The sequence below is a fragment of the Triturus cristatus genome, chromosome 4_1 (genome assembly GCF_964204655.1).
Source record: "Triturus cristatus chromosome 4_1, aTriCri1.1, whole genome shotgun sequence".
In the NCBI taxonomy this organism is placed as follows: Eukaryota; Metazoa; Chordata; class Amphibia; order Caudata; family Salamandridae; genus Triturus; species Triturus cristatus.
The window spans coordinates 993,557,131-993,575,737 of NC_140585.1; the positions used below are offsets into that span (position 1 = coordinate 993,557,131).

The 18,607-nt window shown below is 45.6% G+C and overlaps 1 protein-coding gene across 4 annotated transcripts in view; it reads left to right on the plus strand.

Annotated features, from left to right (window-relative positions):
• The window catches only part of CEP290 (centrosomal protein 290), a 1,516,454-nt gene that overhangs the window by 880,536 nt on the left and 617,311 nt on the right, over window positions 1-18,607 (plus strand). For all 4 annotated transcript variants that reach the window (XM_085653911.1, XM_085653913.1, XM_085653912.1 and 1 more), the window contains exon 40: window positions 5,271-5,396. In XM_085653911.1, coding sequence (XP_085510037.1) covers window positions 5,271-5,396 — 126 coding nt within the window. The remainder of the gene's footprint in view (window positions 1-5,270; window positions 5,397-18,607) is intronic.

Below are 18,607 nucleotides of genomic sequence, written 5' to 3' on the forward strand. Positions count from 1 at the left end.
TACTCCATGTATAGTGCAGTTCTCATTTGCCTGCAGGTGGAAGGTGGGCTTGCTATTCTATTCAGTGCTTATGACTATTGATGAGGATCCCCTGGAAGAGAAGGATAAGTTACTTACCTGTAATCCTAGTTCTCCTCCGGGGGTATCCTCATCAAAGTCATAAGCAACCCACCCGCCTCCCCAGGCAATTATGAGGAGTGGATTATTTAACATGGAGGAAGTATATCTTTGTGTTTAGGACTACGGTCCCGCAAAGAACAACTGACCCAACTGTCACCCCTGAGGCATGATGGGATATTGGAGTCAGGACTGCCTTAAAGGCACGGTGCCAGTTTTTTTACCTGTACAAGGCTTTTCAGTCTCTATGGTATTGTACTGCAATGCAGCCTGCAGGCTAACAATGTTTTGTGGATCTGTGTTTTGCACAGTGTTCTCTTTTCTTTATCATGAGTTTTTTACCTCATTTAAAAAAAAATAAATAAAGATTTAGGTGTATTATTATACCTATGGTGCATTATTGGATATTTGTGTCTACATTGTCTAGCCTTCTATGGGGGCTGCATTTGCTTGGGAAAAAATAATATATGTTTATACATATACAGAGCTGTATATATATGTTCTTCATATATACTTTTATTATTTCCGGGGTCCCCGCACATGGGAGGGAATATTCAGTGCTTATGACTTTGATGAGGATAACCCTGGAAGATAACTAGGATTACAGGTAAGTAACTTATCCTTCCCTTCAAAGCAGTCTTGTGGCGCTGGCAAGTGCCCCCACCCAAGCCCAATACACAAAGTCCTGTCTGGGAGGTGGTCATACCTCCCTGTGATAGGAAACCTATTGTTCTGCCTTCCCCTGATCGAACTCAGATCTGCAGCAGGAGGGCAGAATTGTGTCTGGGGTCGGCAGCAGCACTAGTTTGCTGGTTGACCCTGGAAGGCTGTTACCGGGAGTACATGGGGCTTTCCGGAGGAGCCCCCCAGTGCATGGAATCATACGTCCAACACCAGTTGGTATGATTCCAACATGTTTGATACCAAATATGCCCAGTATATGGTTAGCCATCGCGTAAGGATGCATGGCAACTATATGTATCAAAATTGCTGACTGCACTTACTAAGCCTGGAAAATCTACTCCGGGTTTTGTAGGGGTGTTCTGCTCATGCAGGGGTTCCCTCACTCTTATAACCTAGCACCCTGCCTTCAGGATTGAAAGGCCTACCTTACGGGTGACTTATAGGTTTTAAGTGTAGTGACCTCAGATATAAGAAACAATATATCTGTTGTAAGTGGTGCTAGCACCAGCTTACACAGGCTGCTAGGGCAGTCCTGTAGTCACAATTTGCGTGGTTTCTCATGGGTGGCATAATACATGCTGCAACCCATGGGAGACCCCTGGTGTGCGTATGCCTTGGGTACTTTTGTACCATACACTAGGGACTTACAGGGGTACGCCAGTAGCCAATTGTTGAGATACAGAAGTACTTACCATGTCAAATTTAGAAAGGAAGTTCAGTGACTGGGGTTCTGATTAGCAGGATCCCAGTCAGACTAGTCAAAAACACATACTGACACCAGCAAAAAGTGGGGTAACCATGAAAACAGATCCTACTTTCGTACATTCTGGCTATGATACCGATGTTCCAGCTTATATCCTGGATGTCGGTGATAATGACTCTGAGGCTGCTGTCTCTCATGGCATCCTGCATCCTGCCAGATGGTATATGCGGGCTTTGCAGTGGGACCTGAAGTTCCAGTGGGCGCAGCATCAGGGGGTCCAGATCTTAAATCGAACTGCACAAGACCTGCTGTGGTGCCTGATGATCCGCAATTGGGTCAGAGGCAGAACCCTCTCCCTTCCCCAACCAGATCTCGCAGAACCCTCTCCCTTCCCCAACCAGATCTCGCAGCAGTGACAGATGTGTCACTTCTGGGATGGGCGGACCATCTGGGAGAGGTGGAGATCAGAGGACTCTGGTCTCCGGCGGAATCTGGACTCCACATCAACATGCTGGAGCTCTGAGCGATCCGATTGGCAGTGAAAGCCTTTCTACCCTCCATCAAAGGAAGGCTAGTTCAAGTGTTCACAGACAACACCACCTCCATGTGGTACTGCAGCAAACAGGGCGGAGTGGGGTTGTGGATTGTTTGTCAATAGGCCCTGCATCTCTGCTGGACATGGCTGGAACAGCAGGGCATATCCCTGATGGTTCAACACTTGGCAGGTTCCCTGAATGCCTGGGCGTGCCATTTCTTCGGTCACGAGTGGTGTCTCCATCCAGAGGCACAGGGTCTTTTTCACCAGTGGGGAAAGCATTGGTTAGATCTGTTTTCCTCTTCATAAAATGTGCAATGTCAGTAGTTTTGCATCCTGGAGTTTCCAAGGTGGCTCTCTCTCTGAGAAGCTTTTCGTCTCGAGTGGAGCTCAGGCCTCCTGTATGCCTTTACGCCCATACCACTTCTGCCCAGAGTTCTCTAGAAGATCAGGAACGACTGAGCCCAAGTCATCCTTGTGGCTCCTATAGGAAAGTACTCCTTTTGGAATGGTTATTCCCTCTATTTGTTTGACTCTGATGCATCTTTGACTGAATGTGCACTGGGTTCATGCTAACCAGATTCCCAGTGCCTGTGTTCTTTACCAAAACTGTACCTTTGTTTCCACAATTGGCACACATATAAGTCCCTTGTAAAAGGCACCAGTGGTACCAAGGGCCTTGTGACTAGAAAGGGTCCCTAAGGGCTGCAGCATGTATTGTACCACCCTAAGAGACCCCTCACCAAACAAAGGCACACTGCCACTGCAGCCTGCGTATTTTGGTGCAGGTAAAAGTGTAGAGTCCACCTTGCACACATCCCTGTGTGCCAGGCCTGCCAGCACTGCAACAGGCATAGGTAAGTTACCCCTACAGCAGGCCTTACAGCCCTAAGGCATGGTGCACGGTACCTTTTGTGATGACATACCTGCATGAGCAGATATGCCCCTATAGTGTCCAAGTCAATTCTTCGACATTATAAGTTCACAGTGAAGCCATACTGAGTACATGGGCTGGGCGCTTGTCACTACAAGTTCCACAGCTCTGTGATGGCTTCATCGAAGTCTAAGATGTTTGGTACCAAAGATCCCAGATTAATAAGCCCACACTTATGCCAGTGTTGGATTTATTAATAAATACACTCAGAGGGCACCTCAGAGGTGCCCCCTACAAACCTACCAAACCACAAGTGTGTGCCTGACTGTTCTTCACCAGGCTTCCACTTCTAGATATGTTTCTGACCCCTGAGGTGGGAGCCTTTTGCTCTTTTGGGTCGGAAACAAAGCCTGCTCTGGGTGGAGCTGCTTCACACCAACCCCCAAGAAGTAACAGCGTAGAAAGGTGGTGAGCCTCATAGGCTTCCAGTCCTTTGTTATACTGACATGGGCTTTTCCAGCTAGTGTAGATGCTCCAACCCTCCCACCAGCATAGCACGGTGGTGAGCCTCAAAGACTTCCTGCTTTTTGTTATGCTACCAGGCCAGCTAGTGGAGATGCCCACCCCCCTGACCAAGCCCCACTTTTGGTGGCAATGTTGGCTGAAAAATTATAAACAAGAGAGGTGTCCCCTCTCAACCAGGATCACCCCTAAGGTGTCCTGAGCTGAATTGACCCCCTGATTTCAAAATCCACCTTATTGATTTGGAGAATTCTAGCCAATAGGCCTAGTGATGTGCCCCTCACCAGAGAGAGTGGAAATCCAAACTGTATCGACACACTAAAGGTAAGTAGCCCATTGGCTACTACCTTTTAACCCCTGTAACACCCCTAAATTGAGTATTTAGGGGCACCCCAGAACCTTAATCCTCAGATAACCCACAACCTACGAAGAAGAGGACAAAGAAGAGGCGTTCAGCAGCGAAGACTGAAGACACCAACTGCATTGACCCCAGCCCTACCAGCCTGTCTGCAGCCCTCAAAGGCCCTGCTACAGAAGAGCAAGTTGTCCCTCAGCCCAGCGACCTCCAGAACCCTGGGAGGACTGCCTGCCCTCTAAAAGGACTCCTGATCTTCTGTGGACAGCAGACATGTCCAGAAGAAAACCAAGTTTAAAGACCAAAGCTTTGCCTGTAGAACCTCGACGTCGACCACCTCTGCACCCCTACACCAACAGCCCGAGTCCAAAAGCTTCAGCAGTCCAGAAAAGGTTCCCCAGCGATCCTGAGCAAAAGTCCCTCCTGAGTTGACCCCCGCTGGACTCAATGTCAACTCCTGCAGCCTCTGCACAACGTGACCAATTCCCCCCTCGCCCCCCACCCACAACAAACTGGTAAGCTGACTTCCAGAGCCCAAGGACACCCCTGCACTTGGACGCCCTGGGGAGAACTACCGACGGTGTCCAGATGCACCAGCACATCCCAACTTACCTGCGCAGCTGTAGATTTCTTTCGTTTAGCCCCCTGGTTTGATTCCATGATTCTCCTTTTGTTATCATTGGGCGCCCGACGCTGTGTCGGCACTCTGCACCCGGCCTCGCCTGAGCTGCTGATGGTCACTTTCGGAAACTACGTCGCTATTGAGTCGCTCAATGCCCTCTACCCATGCCCAGGGGTACTCCTGGAAAAATATCTGGATCTTGTCTGGCGCCTGGGTAGGATTAAAAGATAAGGAATCTGCGGCTAGATCCTGTCTCTATCAAATAAGACATTACCAAAGGTAAGTAACTTGTCCAACAAGGTGAGGAATCTACAGTTAAAAGTATCCATTGGAAGAGCAAGTTACTTACCTTCGGTAATGCTTTCTGGTGGCTACTCTATCCAACCTCGGAAGCCTCATGATCCACCCTCCTCCCTGTGTCTGTGGAGCGGACTCTGTTGATCCATACTAAAAAGAGATTTGCACGCTGGCCCATTCTGATTACTGAGGGCTATGCGTCCAACGACACAGACAGATATTGGAAAAAGACCAACATAAGTCTGTGGAGGTGGTGGTTATATTGTGCCCCTATATGATTTTCTGGCAAGGACAGACCCAACATGGAGCCGCGCAAGGGATTTGCTGAGAAAAATCTTTGGATGCAGTCTGTCGTCTGGGGTATTCATAAGGTGAGGAATCTGTGATTAGTTAGCGCATCCAGGAGAAAGAGTGTTCTCGGAGGTGAGTAACTTATTTGTCTATGGACAATGTTAAATGGGTAATATTTTAAACTTCTTGTGTTTGCTCTGTTTGGATCACAAATACAGTACTGCTTGTGTTGTGGTTCATTTATGTAAAATGATGCTTTCGTGTTTTTAGGGCAAGGTTGATGCAGACAACAAGCAGAATGTTGTGGATGAACTACAGAAAAAAATTAAAAGGTTAGAAACCGAAATGGAAAAGAAAACCGAAGATGCAGAAAGAAAATCTGCAAGAGAAGACAAGGTATGTGTTTTCATTTTTAATATTGGGCAACATATTGCCTAATTATTATAGGAAAGTCCCCCTTTTGGCATGGTTACCCACCACTTTTTGCCTGACTCTGATGCATCTTTGACTGAGTATGCATTGGGTTTCTGCTATCCAGGTGCCCAGTGCCTGTGTTCTTTCTTAAAACTGTACCTTTGTTTCCACAATTGGCACACCTCTGGCTGACATATAAGTCCCTTGTGAAAGGTACCAGTGATACCAAGGGCCTTATGACCAGAGATGGCCTCTAAGGGCTGCAGCATGTATTGTACCACCCTAAAAGAACCCTCACCAAACAAAGGCACACTGGCACTTCAGCCTGCGTGTTGTGGTGCAGGTAAAAGTGTAGAGTCAACCTTGCTCACATCTGTGTGTGCCAGGCCTGCCAGCACTGCAACAGGCATAGGTAAGTCACCCCTACAGCAGGCCTTACAGCCCTAAGGCACGGTGCACTATACCTCATGTGAGGGCATAACTGCATTAGCAGATATGCCCCTATAGGGTCTAACTCCATTATTAGATATGAAAAGTGCACAGTGAAGCCATACTGAGCACATGGGTTGGAAGCTTGTCCCTATAGGTTTCACAGCTCCATGATGACTTCACTGAATTCCAACATGTTTAGTACCAAACATCTCAGCTTAATAAATCCACACTGTTGCCAGTGTTGGATTTATTAATGAATGCATCCAGAGGGCACCTCACAGGTGCCCCTGGAAATCCTACCAACTCGCTAGTGTGTGCCTGACTGGTCCCCACCAGGCTGCTACATCTAGACATGTTTCTGACCCCCTAAGGTGGGAGTCTTTTGCTCTTGTGGGTCAGAAACAAGCCTGCTCTGCTCTGGGTGGAGGTTCTTCACACCAACCCCCGAGAAGGAACAGCAGAGAAAGGCGGTGAGCCTCGAGTCCTTTGTTATACTGACCAGGGTGTCTCCAGCTATTGCAGATGCCTGCAGCCCCCCTTCCCCCTCACCAAGCCTCATTTTTGACAGCAAGGTCAGCGGGAAAATTAGAAAGCCAAAGAATCAGTAAGCAAGAGAGGTGTGTCCCCTCTCAGCCAGGAGCACCTCTAATGTGCCCTGAGCTGAAGTGACCCCCTCCTCTCAGAATCCTCCATATTGTTTTGGAGGACTCTAGCCAATAGGGTTAGGGATATGCCCCCTCACAAGCGGGAGTGAACATGCAAAGAGTGTAGGCACCCTAAAGGTAAGTAGCCCATAGGCTACTACCCTCTGTCCCCTGTAACACCCCTAAAATGAGTATTTAGGGGCACCCCTGAACCTTAATTCTCAGATTATCGAAGACGTACGAAGAAGAATGCAAAGAAGAGCTGAGCCCTGCATGACAAGAAGCTCCAGCCGCTAACTTGGTCCCAGCTCTGCCAGCCTGTCTGCTAACTTCCAACTTTGCAAGCTTCCACGACTTGTCCCGCAGATCATCAACCTCCAGAATCATTTGAGGACTGCCGGTCTTCCATAAAGACTCCGGATCTTCCATGGACAGTAGACTTGTCCAAAAGAAAACCACCTTTAAAGACCAAAGATCTGCCTGTGGAACCGCGAAACCGGCTACCTCTGCTCCTGGCACCCATGGGTGGGTTCCAGTGGCGCACAAGTCCAGCAAAGATTCCCCAGCGTTCCTGAGCCAGTGTCCACGGGAGAGAACAACCAATGGTGTCCCAATGCCCCCACACAGCCTAACTTATCTGTGCAGCTGTCGGTCTCCTTCGATCGCCCTCCTGGCCTGAGCCTGCAGCCTTTTTCGAACTTTAAGATTCCCCATTGCTTTGCATTGGGTGCCAAATGCTAAGTTGGCACTTTGCACCAGGCCTCCCCTGTGCCGCTGGAGGTGTACATTTGGTGCTGCCTTGTGGCCCCTCTGTGCTTACCTTAACCCCCTGGAGACTGGGTTACCAACTTTTGCTGCTTACCTGTAAGTAGTAAAACTTTGATTGCCCCCTTTCTCTGTTGGATAACATTGGCACCAGATACTGAGTTTGACCTCTGCACACGGCCACCTCAGTGACGCTGGTGGTGCAGTTTTGTCCTTTATCTGAACCTTACCTGGTGCTGATTCTCTATGCAGACACTCAGTATCGTAAATCGTTTACTTACCTGCATATTGCTGATTGTGGTACCTCCCATAGAATAACATTGTTTTGTTGAAAAATTTATTGATCCACTTTTTACATTGAAAAGCATTAAAATTGCAAAACGTATTTACTTGCAAAAAAAGTATCTTTGATTCTATAAAATAAATATACTAAAAGTAATATTTTTACAAACTATTGGTCTCGGATTTAGTCATTGAGTGTGTGTTATCATTTTTTGCCTATTTGTACAACAAATGCTTAGCACTGCCCTTTGATAGCCTAACTGCTCACCCACAATGCTACAAAAGAGAGCATTAGTGGTATCTACTTGAGCCTCTGTAAAGCCTCTGGGGATCCACTGGACTCGGTGCACACATTACATCATTTTGGTTTAGTATATACAGAGCCAGCTTCCTACAAATATTTTCCAAGTTTGTCACATGCAGTAGTGTTGCACACGGCAAAAAAAGAGAAAGTTGTTCTGTTTTTGTACCGTTTCTGTAAATCTTGTCTGTAGTTTGTGGTAATATCTATGCCTGCACATTAGAGCCTTTTGCCAAAAATTGGTCTTTTTTGCAAATTGACAATTTTCAAAATATTTTTGTTTATGTTTGCTAAGTGCGACTGTCAACCAATGGTGTCCTGGTGATCAATCTGATTTCTGATGTCTTCAGGGGCTGTTCAAGGAAAAGTAATGTTTCCAGTTTACAGCAGAAGGTGAACAAGATTGGCGGCAATCTTAGGTCAACTATTAGTGAGTTTCACGATAGTAGAATGCCTGTCTCGCAAGTTCAGACTGAAGCGAGGATCCTTGACTAAATGTATTTCTGTACTTGGACGACTGGCTGGTAAAGGCAGGGCCCCCTGCTCTGGACACAGAGAATCTTCAGCACACTGCGACTCTTCTTCACAACCTGGTATTCCTATTAACGATTAGAGGTCTCTTCTCATCCCCTCTTCAGAGGCTGAGCTTCATCGGTGCTGTATTATACACAACCCACATGAAAGATTTTCCTCTGAGTATCATATTGTGTATATTAATCCAATGTTTTCAAGTCAGACTCTGACCTTGATGCTTCTTGTCTTCTGCCTATTGGAGTTGATGGCCTCTTGCATATTGTTGGTACCACATACCAGATGGTAAATGAGGGCCCTTCAGTGGTGTCTAAGTACGCAGTGGTCACAGCGGCGGCGGGGGGTTTGACTCACAACCCAATTTGGATATGAACAACAATTATTACTGAAGATAATAACACAGTATATGAAGGTATGTTTGTGCTGTCAAATGTGGTGAGCAGTCCAGCCTATGCCTCATGTGCTCCGCAGTGTGTAATGCGGTTTTACGTGGTTGTTTCTTTATAGGAGAAAGATACAAGAAAATAAGGTACAGATTATTTATTTAGGCTTGATATTATAGCATGTGCCGCATGTCTGGGAATGGTGCCATCACTGAAATTGTTTAATGCTCACATTCATGATGGTGGCTAAGCAGGTGTAATGAATATTTAATCATTGAGGTAAAATTGTTAAAGAATATAAAAACGTGTAAAACACGGGTTACCAAAAGTGTGAAATCACACGGCATGTTTATTTCCTTTTGCACAGGGAAGTAATGTGGGCTATTAAGTATGGATTAAGGAGGTTTTTGTACTCCAATTTGTATTGTTTATTACTTCCAGCCCTGAGGAAGTCGTATGGGTTAATCCCTTATCGACGAAACGCGTTGGGGGAGTGGAAGAATGTTTCCAAATTAAAGAATTTTAAAGATTCAACTCGAAAATAAAAAAAAAGAAGAGAAGCCCACACAAATTTTCTCTATTTTGTGGTTATTACAAGAGACATTTATTATTGATTTCACGTGTGCTTCAACAAAAGAAACTCCTTGGCCTAGTGGTTTTCCCTAGCCACTTCAGGAAGTTTTATTCAAATTCTTTCGGACTATGACACTAGTGTCCTTTACATCAACAGAACGTCTTTCTATTGTTTATTCTGAATGCGATGGAGGATATTTTGAGTTGTTTCTCACTGGAGGATCATAAATGGTAGCTTTAGCCTGAAGAGACAGACATGTCCTCAAGATTAAGACTTCCCTACATCAATGTTAGAAATCGTATTCTTGGTTGGATGAGGTATGCACCCAGGCCAGGCAGGAACCACCACTCTTCATCAGGGTAAGCGTAGTGCACACTAAAAGTTTACCTGTGTTCACCCTCAGGTAACTTGGCACAGAGAAGACAGGCTAAACTAAAGAGGCAAGCTGCACTGCATTTGTGCACGTACACAGTAATACTGTGAAAACACCATAAAAGTACTCCACAATAGTTTAGAAAAATAGCCAATATATATGTGAATAGAACAAGACGAAAAATAATAAAAATCCAATGCACACAAATTAAGATATGAACTGTGCAAGATTAATAAAAAATGCAGTGTTTAGAAATCAATAGCTCCACTGAGGCCATCTGGTCACGTTTGACCGGGGCATATCCAAAAGTTCAGTCCGACAGCGATGGAGTGCGGCCTTGATACAGGAGTCAAGCAGACCTGCTAAAAGTACCTTGGATATTTCAAAGATCGTAGACGTTGCATTTAGCAAAGGAGGGGATGCATTGCTCCTGAAGGTGATGCATCGTTTACAAAGTCTGGGCAACGCCATTGATGTCAAGAAGTGATGTGCATCGATGTTGAACCGCTGGGCTGTGTCGGGTACAGTGCGTCCCCAGACGTCAGTGATGCAGTGTCCGGGGGCCTGAGCAGCAGCGGTGATGTGAAGACGCTGCTTCAGCAAAGGCGGGGCTTCATTGTAAGTCATATTCATTGCGTCACGCAGTCTGTGAGTGGTGTCCATGACTTAGGTGCAGGCAGGGGCGATGTGTCGGGATCGCAGGGAAATGCGCCAGGTCCGATCAGCGATTAGGGGTCGATGCTTTGGTTTCTTCAGTTGCAACACCGAACACTCACTTCCAAGGGCCCAGGATTGGATTTGGCACCACTTGGCAGAGCAGGACTCATAGCAGAATGGCCCAAGTGCTGGTAGCAAGATGCAGGTGAAGTCTTTGATATCCCTGAGACTTCAGAAACAGCAGGAAAGCCCTTGGAGAACCTTTAGAGATGCAGGATATAGGGTTAAGTCAAGGCCTCTCATGCCCAAGCAAGAAACAGCAGACAGCAAAGCAAGCAGAAAAGTGGCAGTCCCTCCTGGCAGCACTAGAACTTTTCTTCCTGGTAGAATATTCTCAGCTTCAGAAGCATTCGGAGTATGTGGTGTTAGAGCTCGAGCGCTTATACCCATTTTAGCCTTTGAAGTAGGGAGTCTTCAAAGAGAGGTTTTGTAGTGCATTAGACCCTGCCCTTTCCTGCCCTGGCTTTAGACTCACTACAGGGGAGGGGGCGGGTGTGGGGGTGAGCAACCCTTTGTGGGGGGACAGGTACAAGTGTCAGCTGTTCCCTCTCACTCTAGTTCAGGAAGACCCATCAGCCCGGTGATGGACAATCAGGATGTTAGTGGCATATCTCAGCTCCCTTTGTGTGTGACTGTCTAGAGAGAATGCGCAAAGCCCAGCTGTCACCCAACCCAGATGTGTATTCCAAAGACAGGCAGAAGGTACAGAATGGTTAAGCAAGAAAATGCCAACTTTCTAAAAGTTATGGACAAAAGAGGAGTTCGGCCCGATGGTACACGGGTCAGGTAGGGCTGTAAATTTGTCAAGAAAAACGTGATTACGTGAGCCCTCAAATTGCTTTCAGCATATGTTTTAAGGCTGAAATGATTAACACTCTAAACTTTTGTTTGATCATGTTTTTATTAACCTATGATATTTTTATATAATTCATTTGTCTTCTGAAAATTCATAGAGAAAGACATGTCGTCATATCAAGAAAATTACATACAATATTCAAAAGAACATTCAACTATTTAATTCACATAGTAAACAATACACATTTAACATTACACAAAATGACAAGCCAAAAACAAACTAATAACAACGAAAAAGTATATTAAACAACGTATTATCTTTGCATGATTTCACAATTAATCTTCATAGTATATATTTCATCAGAACTTCAGAATCACCTTTTACGATCAAAGGGAAAGGTATTTTGCAGGTGGGTGAAAAACAAACTCCCTCCGTGTCTGCGAATATTTGATTTAAGTTCCTCTGTGAAAAAATGCCATGGTCCTCACGATACAAGGACTCTCATCAGGGCTTCTGAATTTCTAGATTCGCACTGGATTTCATTCCTACGTGCAATGTTGGTTTATCTAAAACAATATTAAACACAATATTGCTATTATCTGGGACCCCACATTTAACCTGGAATACCTTGGTTTTGGATTAGCCGAGATGAACAGTTTGAAAGCAGTCAACAAGAAAAAATGTAATCCATTTTAAAGCAGTACCTTTTATGCCAGCGGCTTCCACACGATTGATCGTGTCGAAAACTCCAGCGAGGTTCAACTAGACAGGCTACTGTTTGTCCATTGTCACCTGCATCACATAAGTCAGCTTGAATAGAGAGCATAACCGACTCCGTATTATCGGCTGGCCGAATGCCTGCCTGTTGGGGGATCGAGAAAATTTGTTTCTATAAGTGGTGCCACAGTTTGTGAGCTACATGCACATCCAAAACTTTGGAAGGAAATAGTAACAATGAGTTGGGTGCAATAGTTTTTTAAGGACATGGGATTTTCACCTAGCTTTATTTGTAGCGGGATAACAATGGCCACTTTAAAGGAACAGGTAACGTTCCCTTAGAGAGGAAATCGTTTAAGGGGGATAGTAACAGACAAGCAGTTTCCAACTGAAAAAGTTTTACAATGCGAGTAGGACAAGGGTTCAAGGGGGAGCCAGATTTCCCTTTATACATCAGAGAAGCTAAGCAATGTTTATCAATAGGAGGGAACCTATGCATGAAAGTGGAATTCCTAACCAGGACGGGCCATGGCATCATAGACTTCATAGGAATGTTTTGGATACTATCCTTAATTTTAGTTATTTTCTCTATGAACTAGCCGTTAGCAAATTCCAAAAGTCTGCATGATCGGCTGGGCTATTCTTTCAGAGACTTAGAGTTCATTTGCCATTTTAAATATAACTTTCTGGCAATTGGTAGATGCCATGATTTTTTGAGGGAAAAGAAGGAAACTTCAGTTTGATTTAATAGAGTTTTATACTCAGTCATTCCTTTCTTAAACCTCGCCCTAGATTCCAGGCTATAATCTTTCCACCAATGGCGTTCTAATTGGGGTAGCTTAAGCTTTTCCTCCTTTAGTTACTGTGAAAACCACGCAACGGATCTGGTCCATAGCTTTGCTCAAAACTTTACAAATGGGACATATAGAGGGCCAGCAGCATTCAACCAGTAAAAAAAATTATCAGCAGCTATGTTGACACAGGGAGTAGACTTAGTGTTTCTCATGCTCTCAGTATTTATTAAGTGCCCCTTCCGGCGATCATACTTTAATCCTGTGCCTATGCCTCAACTCCCATACTATCAGAGGCTAGAGAACTTATTCGGATAAGACTCAACACATTTTGGGGTTTGTAAAATGTTCCCCACGACACTGATGAGGATGATGTGGAGAACTTACTTCCTCTTGTTATACCAGTGAATACCTTTTACTTGTAATGCCAGTGGGCTGGAAGCAGCTTCAGAAACTGAAGGGGGATGGGAGCACACTGCCTCACCTCCCAGCACAGTTCGCCCCTTAGCATTGTGGTAAGTGCAGTTCACAGTGATTGCTTACTTGACTTTTAGCTGTAGTGGTTCACCAAAATTGGTGCAGGTTAGTGCTGTAAATCTCTAGACCTGTGTTTCTGGATATTATCCTTCATCAGTAGAGATGAAAAACGCAATTCATCTGGGGTTGCTTAGAAGGCAGCCACAGACTCTCAGTACCTCTCTCTGGCACACAGGTGCATCTCCAAAAGCTCGTCAGCTCAGTGGCTCAAGGGAGCCTTTTCAATCAGAAGGGAGCGTTGGACTTGCCACCTGGGCCACCAAGTGCCTCTTTTGCAATATTTGTGTGAAGGGTAGTAGAAATGCTAGTTTTTTGTGGCCTACGTCAGGTTTATTAACTGAGATCCTTCATCTAGGTCCTTCCTCTTTTGAGTCATGATTTCTTTTAACAAAGGCCCTCAGGGACACTTTCATGGCTAACTGATGTAAGCCATGCTTAAAAACCCCAGTCATTCGATCTGTGGCCACCGGTAATTCAGATTTTCTGACAAGCTATCCTCTACCTGAGAGTCTGGTGGTGCAAGGATCAACAAGTAAAGTCATTCCTTGTTCCTTTCCGACCAACCCTCTGGATAGTGAGTCGAAATATGTTGGTACCTTCAGAAAGAGAATATTTTCTTTGACTAGGTTAGCTTTATGATCCTGGAACGCATTGTGACTTCTGGGCAGAACATGCCAGCTTTATGAGACGAGGCTAGCAAAATATTACTGTCCTTCGTGGAATAATTCGGAGCCTCAAAGTCTCTAGCAATAGATACATGATGGCCAGCATGCGGCAAAGTATGCTCTGCATACTGGCTTAAATACAGATTGTTAGATGAGTTATTGGCACCGGTGTCTTGCAAAGAAGGTATGTCTGGGTGGGATCAACCGGGTTTTCAGGATATGTACAAATGTCCTTGATGGTACATGCTGTTTGATGGCTCCAGATTGTTTGGAGAGAAGGCTGATTTTGCGCTTTTGAGCCACAGCACCATTCTTGTGCCTCTTGGGTCCTGCCAAATGATCCCAACAAGAGTACAGGATGTAGGAAAGTAGGATCGTTCTGACATGGTTGCCCCCACTTTTTGCCTGGTGTCAGTGTGTTTAGACTGTAGTACACTGGGATCCTGCTAACCAGGACCCCAGTGTCAGTGCTCTCTCCCATAAGTTGACTCGGTAAGTACTTTGTACACACCAAAATTGGTATACTGGTGTACTCCCGTAAGTCCCTAGTAAAGGGTACTAAGCTACCTATGGCATTGGTACACCAGGGGCCTCCCATGGGCAGCAGAATGTATTATGCCACCCATGGGAGCCCATGCAAACTTTGTCTACAGGCCTGCCATTGCAGCCTGTATGAAATGGTGCATGCACCTTTCACCGCAGATATAAGGTTTAACTCATATCCCGGTCACTACACTTGGACCCTATAATTTACCCCTAAGGTAAGCCCTTCAGCCCAAGGGCAGAGTGAATGGCTCTAAGTGTGAGGGTGCCATCTAACGAGCAGAAGCACCCCTACAAACCCCAGACTCCATTTTCTCTTTGCTTTGTAAGTACGAGGAAGGCATATCTGATAGAGATATTTAGCTGCAGATTCCTTGCCTTTTGAATTCTCCCCAGGTCCCATGAAAGTGGGATTCCTGACCAGGACGGGGCTTAGCATCATAGACTTCATAGGAATGTTAGGATACCATCCTTAATTTCAGTTATTTCATCTATGAACTAGCCATTTGCAAATTCCAAAAGTCTGCATGATCAGCTGGGCTATTCTTTTAGAGGCTTAGAGTTCATTTGCCATTTTAAATATATCTTTCTGGCAGTTGGTAGATGCTGTGATTTTTTGGGGAAAAGAAGGAAAACTTCAGTTTGATGTAATAGAGTTTTATACTCAGTCATTCCTTTCTTAAACCTCGCCCTAGATTCCAGTCTGTAATCTTTCCACCAATGGCGTTCTAATTGGGGTAGCTTAAGCTTTGCCTCCTTTAGACACTGTGAAAACCACGCAACGGATCTGGTCCATAGCTTTGCTCAAAACTTTACAAATGGGACATATAGGGGGCCCGAAGCATTCAGCCAGTAAATAAAATTATCAGCAGCTATGTTGACACAGGGAGTAGACTTAGTGTTTCTCATGCTCTCAGTATTTATTAAGTGCCTCTTCCGGCGATCATACTTTAATCCTGTGCCTATGCCTCATCTCCCATACTATGCTAGGCTAGAGACCTTATTCGGATAAGACTCTTAACACATGTTGGCCTGGTTTAAGACTTTTCAAGCTGATATAATCTTCTTACAGGAGACCCACTACCAGGAGGGCACACCTAGAGATAAAACCCCTGCCTTTGTTCAATGTGAATTTTTTGCCTCTGCAAATGCGGCTATCAGAGGCGTAGCTATATTGGTCAGTAAAAAGGTACAAGGGGAGGTTATAATAGTTCATAAGGATAATAATGCAAGATGGCTTTTGCTCCAATTATAGATTTGCAACAAGATATTTAATTTTGTTAGTTTCTATGGCCCGATCGAAGATTTACCTCAGATGCTTCAGTCATTATATGACTTTGCCTCTGCCCAAGTGGGGCACTTGGTTATTGGGGGGGGGGGGGTTTAATCTATTAATTAGTCCAAATATTGATTCATCGCGACCTCAGAAAACTCAGTCAAAACCCAAATCCATCAGGTTCTGTCAGGAGTTGATGCATGATTTTAGATTGGTTGACTGTTGGCGTGATGAAATCCCCTGAGAGAAAAAGTTCACCTGCCACTCGAAGAGATATCACTCATCTTCACAAATTGACCTTTTTCTTGTTTCACGTGATCTTTTAAGCACCAAGTCAGAGATTATTGAAAATACTTTCTCTGATCATGCGTTAATTTCAGTCCAGTTCTCAATTCATATCCCAGCTTGAACTGAGTTTAGATGGGCACTAGACAAGTCTCTTTTAGTGGATGAGAAATGGTTGTGTTCACTTCTAGAGGATTTCTGGAAACGGAATATAAACACAGTTCCGATACTTGCAGTCTGGGGGGCTTTTAAGGCATTTTTCCGAGGGAAAGTAATTAATGTTAATGCATACAGAAGGAGATTACAGAAGGAAGAAAAATTTCAGCTTGAGAAGTGGTATTCTAGTCTTATGGCTCAATACCTAGCAGTACCCTCGAGAGAGCATAAAATTGAGCTGCTACAGGCTAAACTTAGTCTGCAGGACCTTTTTACATCTAAAGAAATTCTCGAGCATGACGTAGTATTGCAGAAAAGATATGAAGAGAATGAGCATATAGAAAAATATCCAGGTTGGTCAGCAAAACGCAGGGTTAATCAGAACACTATCAAAAAAATAATTGACCCAGTCACCGGAAGATCTACTTCACACCCCCAGGAAATTTCTGCTATCTTTTTGGAGCACTAAAAAAAAGCTATATTCTGAATCTTATACTAGCTCATCTGAGGCAGAGGTTGCCTGGCTCATTGGTATTGAGTGTCCCTCAGTATCACAGGAGAATAAAGAAAGATTAATAGCTGAAATTACAGTAGAATAAATAAATAATTGTGTGATGTCCACACCTTTAGCTGCAGATTCCTTGACTTTTAAATTCTCCCCAGGCGCCAGCCTGGATCCAGAAATTTTCAGCAGTACCTCTGCGCGCCAGGGGACGGTGTCATACGGCTCCGCGATGATGTCGACTCCGGTCATGACGTCAGTGGAGCCATATAAGTCTCCTCCAGTGCGCGGACATTAGTTTCTTCTTTTCCATACCGTAACACGGATCTGGAAAAGCAGTTCCTTGGGTCGTTTTGTCTTGACCTACTTCGACTCCTGGTGTCGGTGAAACAGTTTGCTTCTGTCTGATGTCGACAGGTTTCAAACCTTGTGGGTCTTGTAGCCGACATATGTGGGTTACAGACCCGCATACCATTTTTATGTGCTGTTTAGGGGAGCACCACAACGCAGAGGATTGCGGTTCCTGCCAGGAATTAAAACTGAAGTTGTTGAAGGAGCTGCATTTGAAGTTGATGGCGGTGTGTATACCGCGGGCCTCGGAGGCTTTCAAGCCTCAGTCTTCGTTGTCCCGGGAAGAGCATTTGCTGAGTCGATCTAGGAGCCGAAGCCGGTCTGGAGGACGTTTTTCTCCAGTGAAGTCGAAAGTTAAGGGACGGTTGAAGTTGCGGCACTCTCGGACCTCACCGCGTGGAGACTCCATCTCCCATGGCTCCTACTGCTGGACAGCTAAGTAAGCAGTACGCGACTCCGCACTACTTCTCCGCGTGTTTCCAGTAGCCGGTGCAATGATGGCTCAGACGAGGGAATATTATGATTCCTTAAACCTCATCTTCGGGACCCCATCTCCCTCCGGGATGAGTGGGGCGCCGACGGAGGATTTTTCCTCATTGACGGTTGGGTCATTGGAGTCGATGGGTCGGCACCAGCCAACGTCGGCTGGCGTTGCTTTGGCGCAGGCTCACAGTCCTTCTCCATCGTGGCCTATGACGCCGGTATTTGATTGACCGACTCGGACATTGACGTCGACAGCGTCGATCGAAGTTGCCTCTCCTCCCCCAGTCGACGTCGTGATGGCACTGCTTCGGCATCATGTGGCGTCGGATGCAGAGTCGACTATGCAACCGGAGGGGATTTTGCAGTTTCTGGCCTTTTTAAGGGAGAGGCGTTGGGAAGTCCACCTGCATCGACTGGGGCAGGACTACTTTAGCCAATTTCTGACACCAATGTGTTTCAGGTGGAGGACAGCTGGCTTACAGCTCTTGGTGAGGATAGTGGTCTGGATTCTCGACCATCCTCTGAGTTTCTTACTCCCCATAGTCTTGCCACAGAGGCAAGTTCCTCCCATGCAGACATGCTGAGGAAAGTGGCTGCAGTTTTAGACTTGTCACTGCCCACGATGCAGAGGCCTACAGACCCTTTGTTCAAAATCCTTTGCCAGGGACAGACAGGAGAAGAACCTGTTATTCCATATAGTGAGGCCCTATTTAATATTGTGTTAGGTGCCTGGGCCAAGCCTGAGTCGGGGGTCTCAGTGGACCGTGATATCGCACATAGGCATTTGCCTGCACCTGGGGACCCAGTTTGTTTGCATAGACAGCCTTCCACTAGTGGCCTAGTGCAGCGTCTTCTCAGGAGGTAGATTCTACTCCTAAGACTCCAGTGGGTAAGGATGCTAGGGGTCGTGGTGCTTGTGGTAAGAACATATTTGCTTCAGCCAGCTTATAATTGAGAGCCACCTACACGTCTTGTGTGTTGGGGCAATTTTCACATGCTTTATGGGATTATTTACTGAACATGCTCCCATCTCTTCCGGGTAACCTCTGTGCTGAGGTAGGCAACTTTATTAGAGATGGTCAGCAGGCT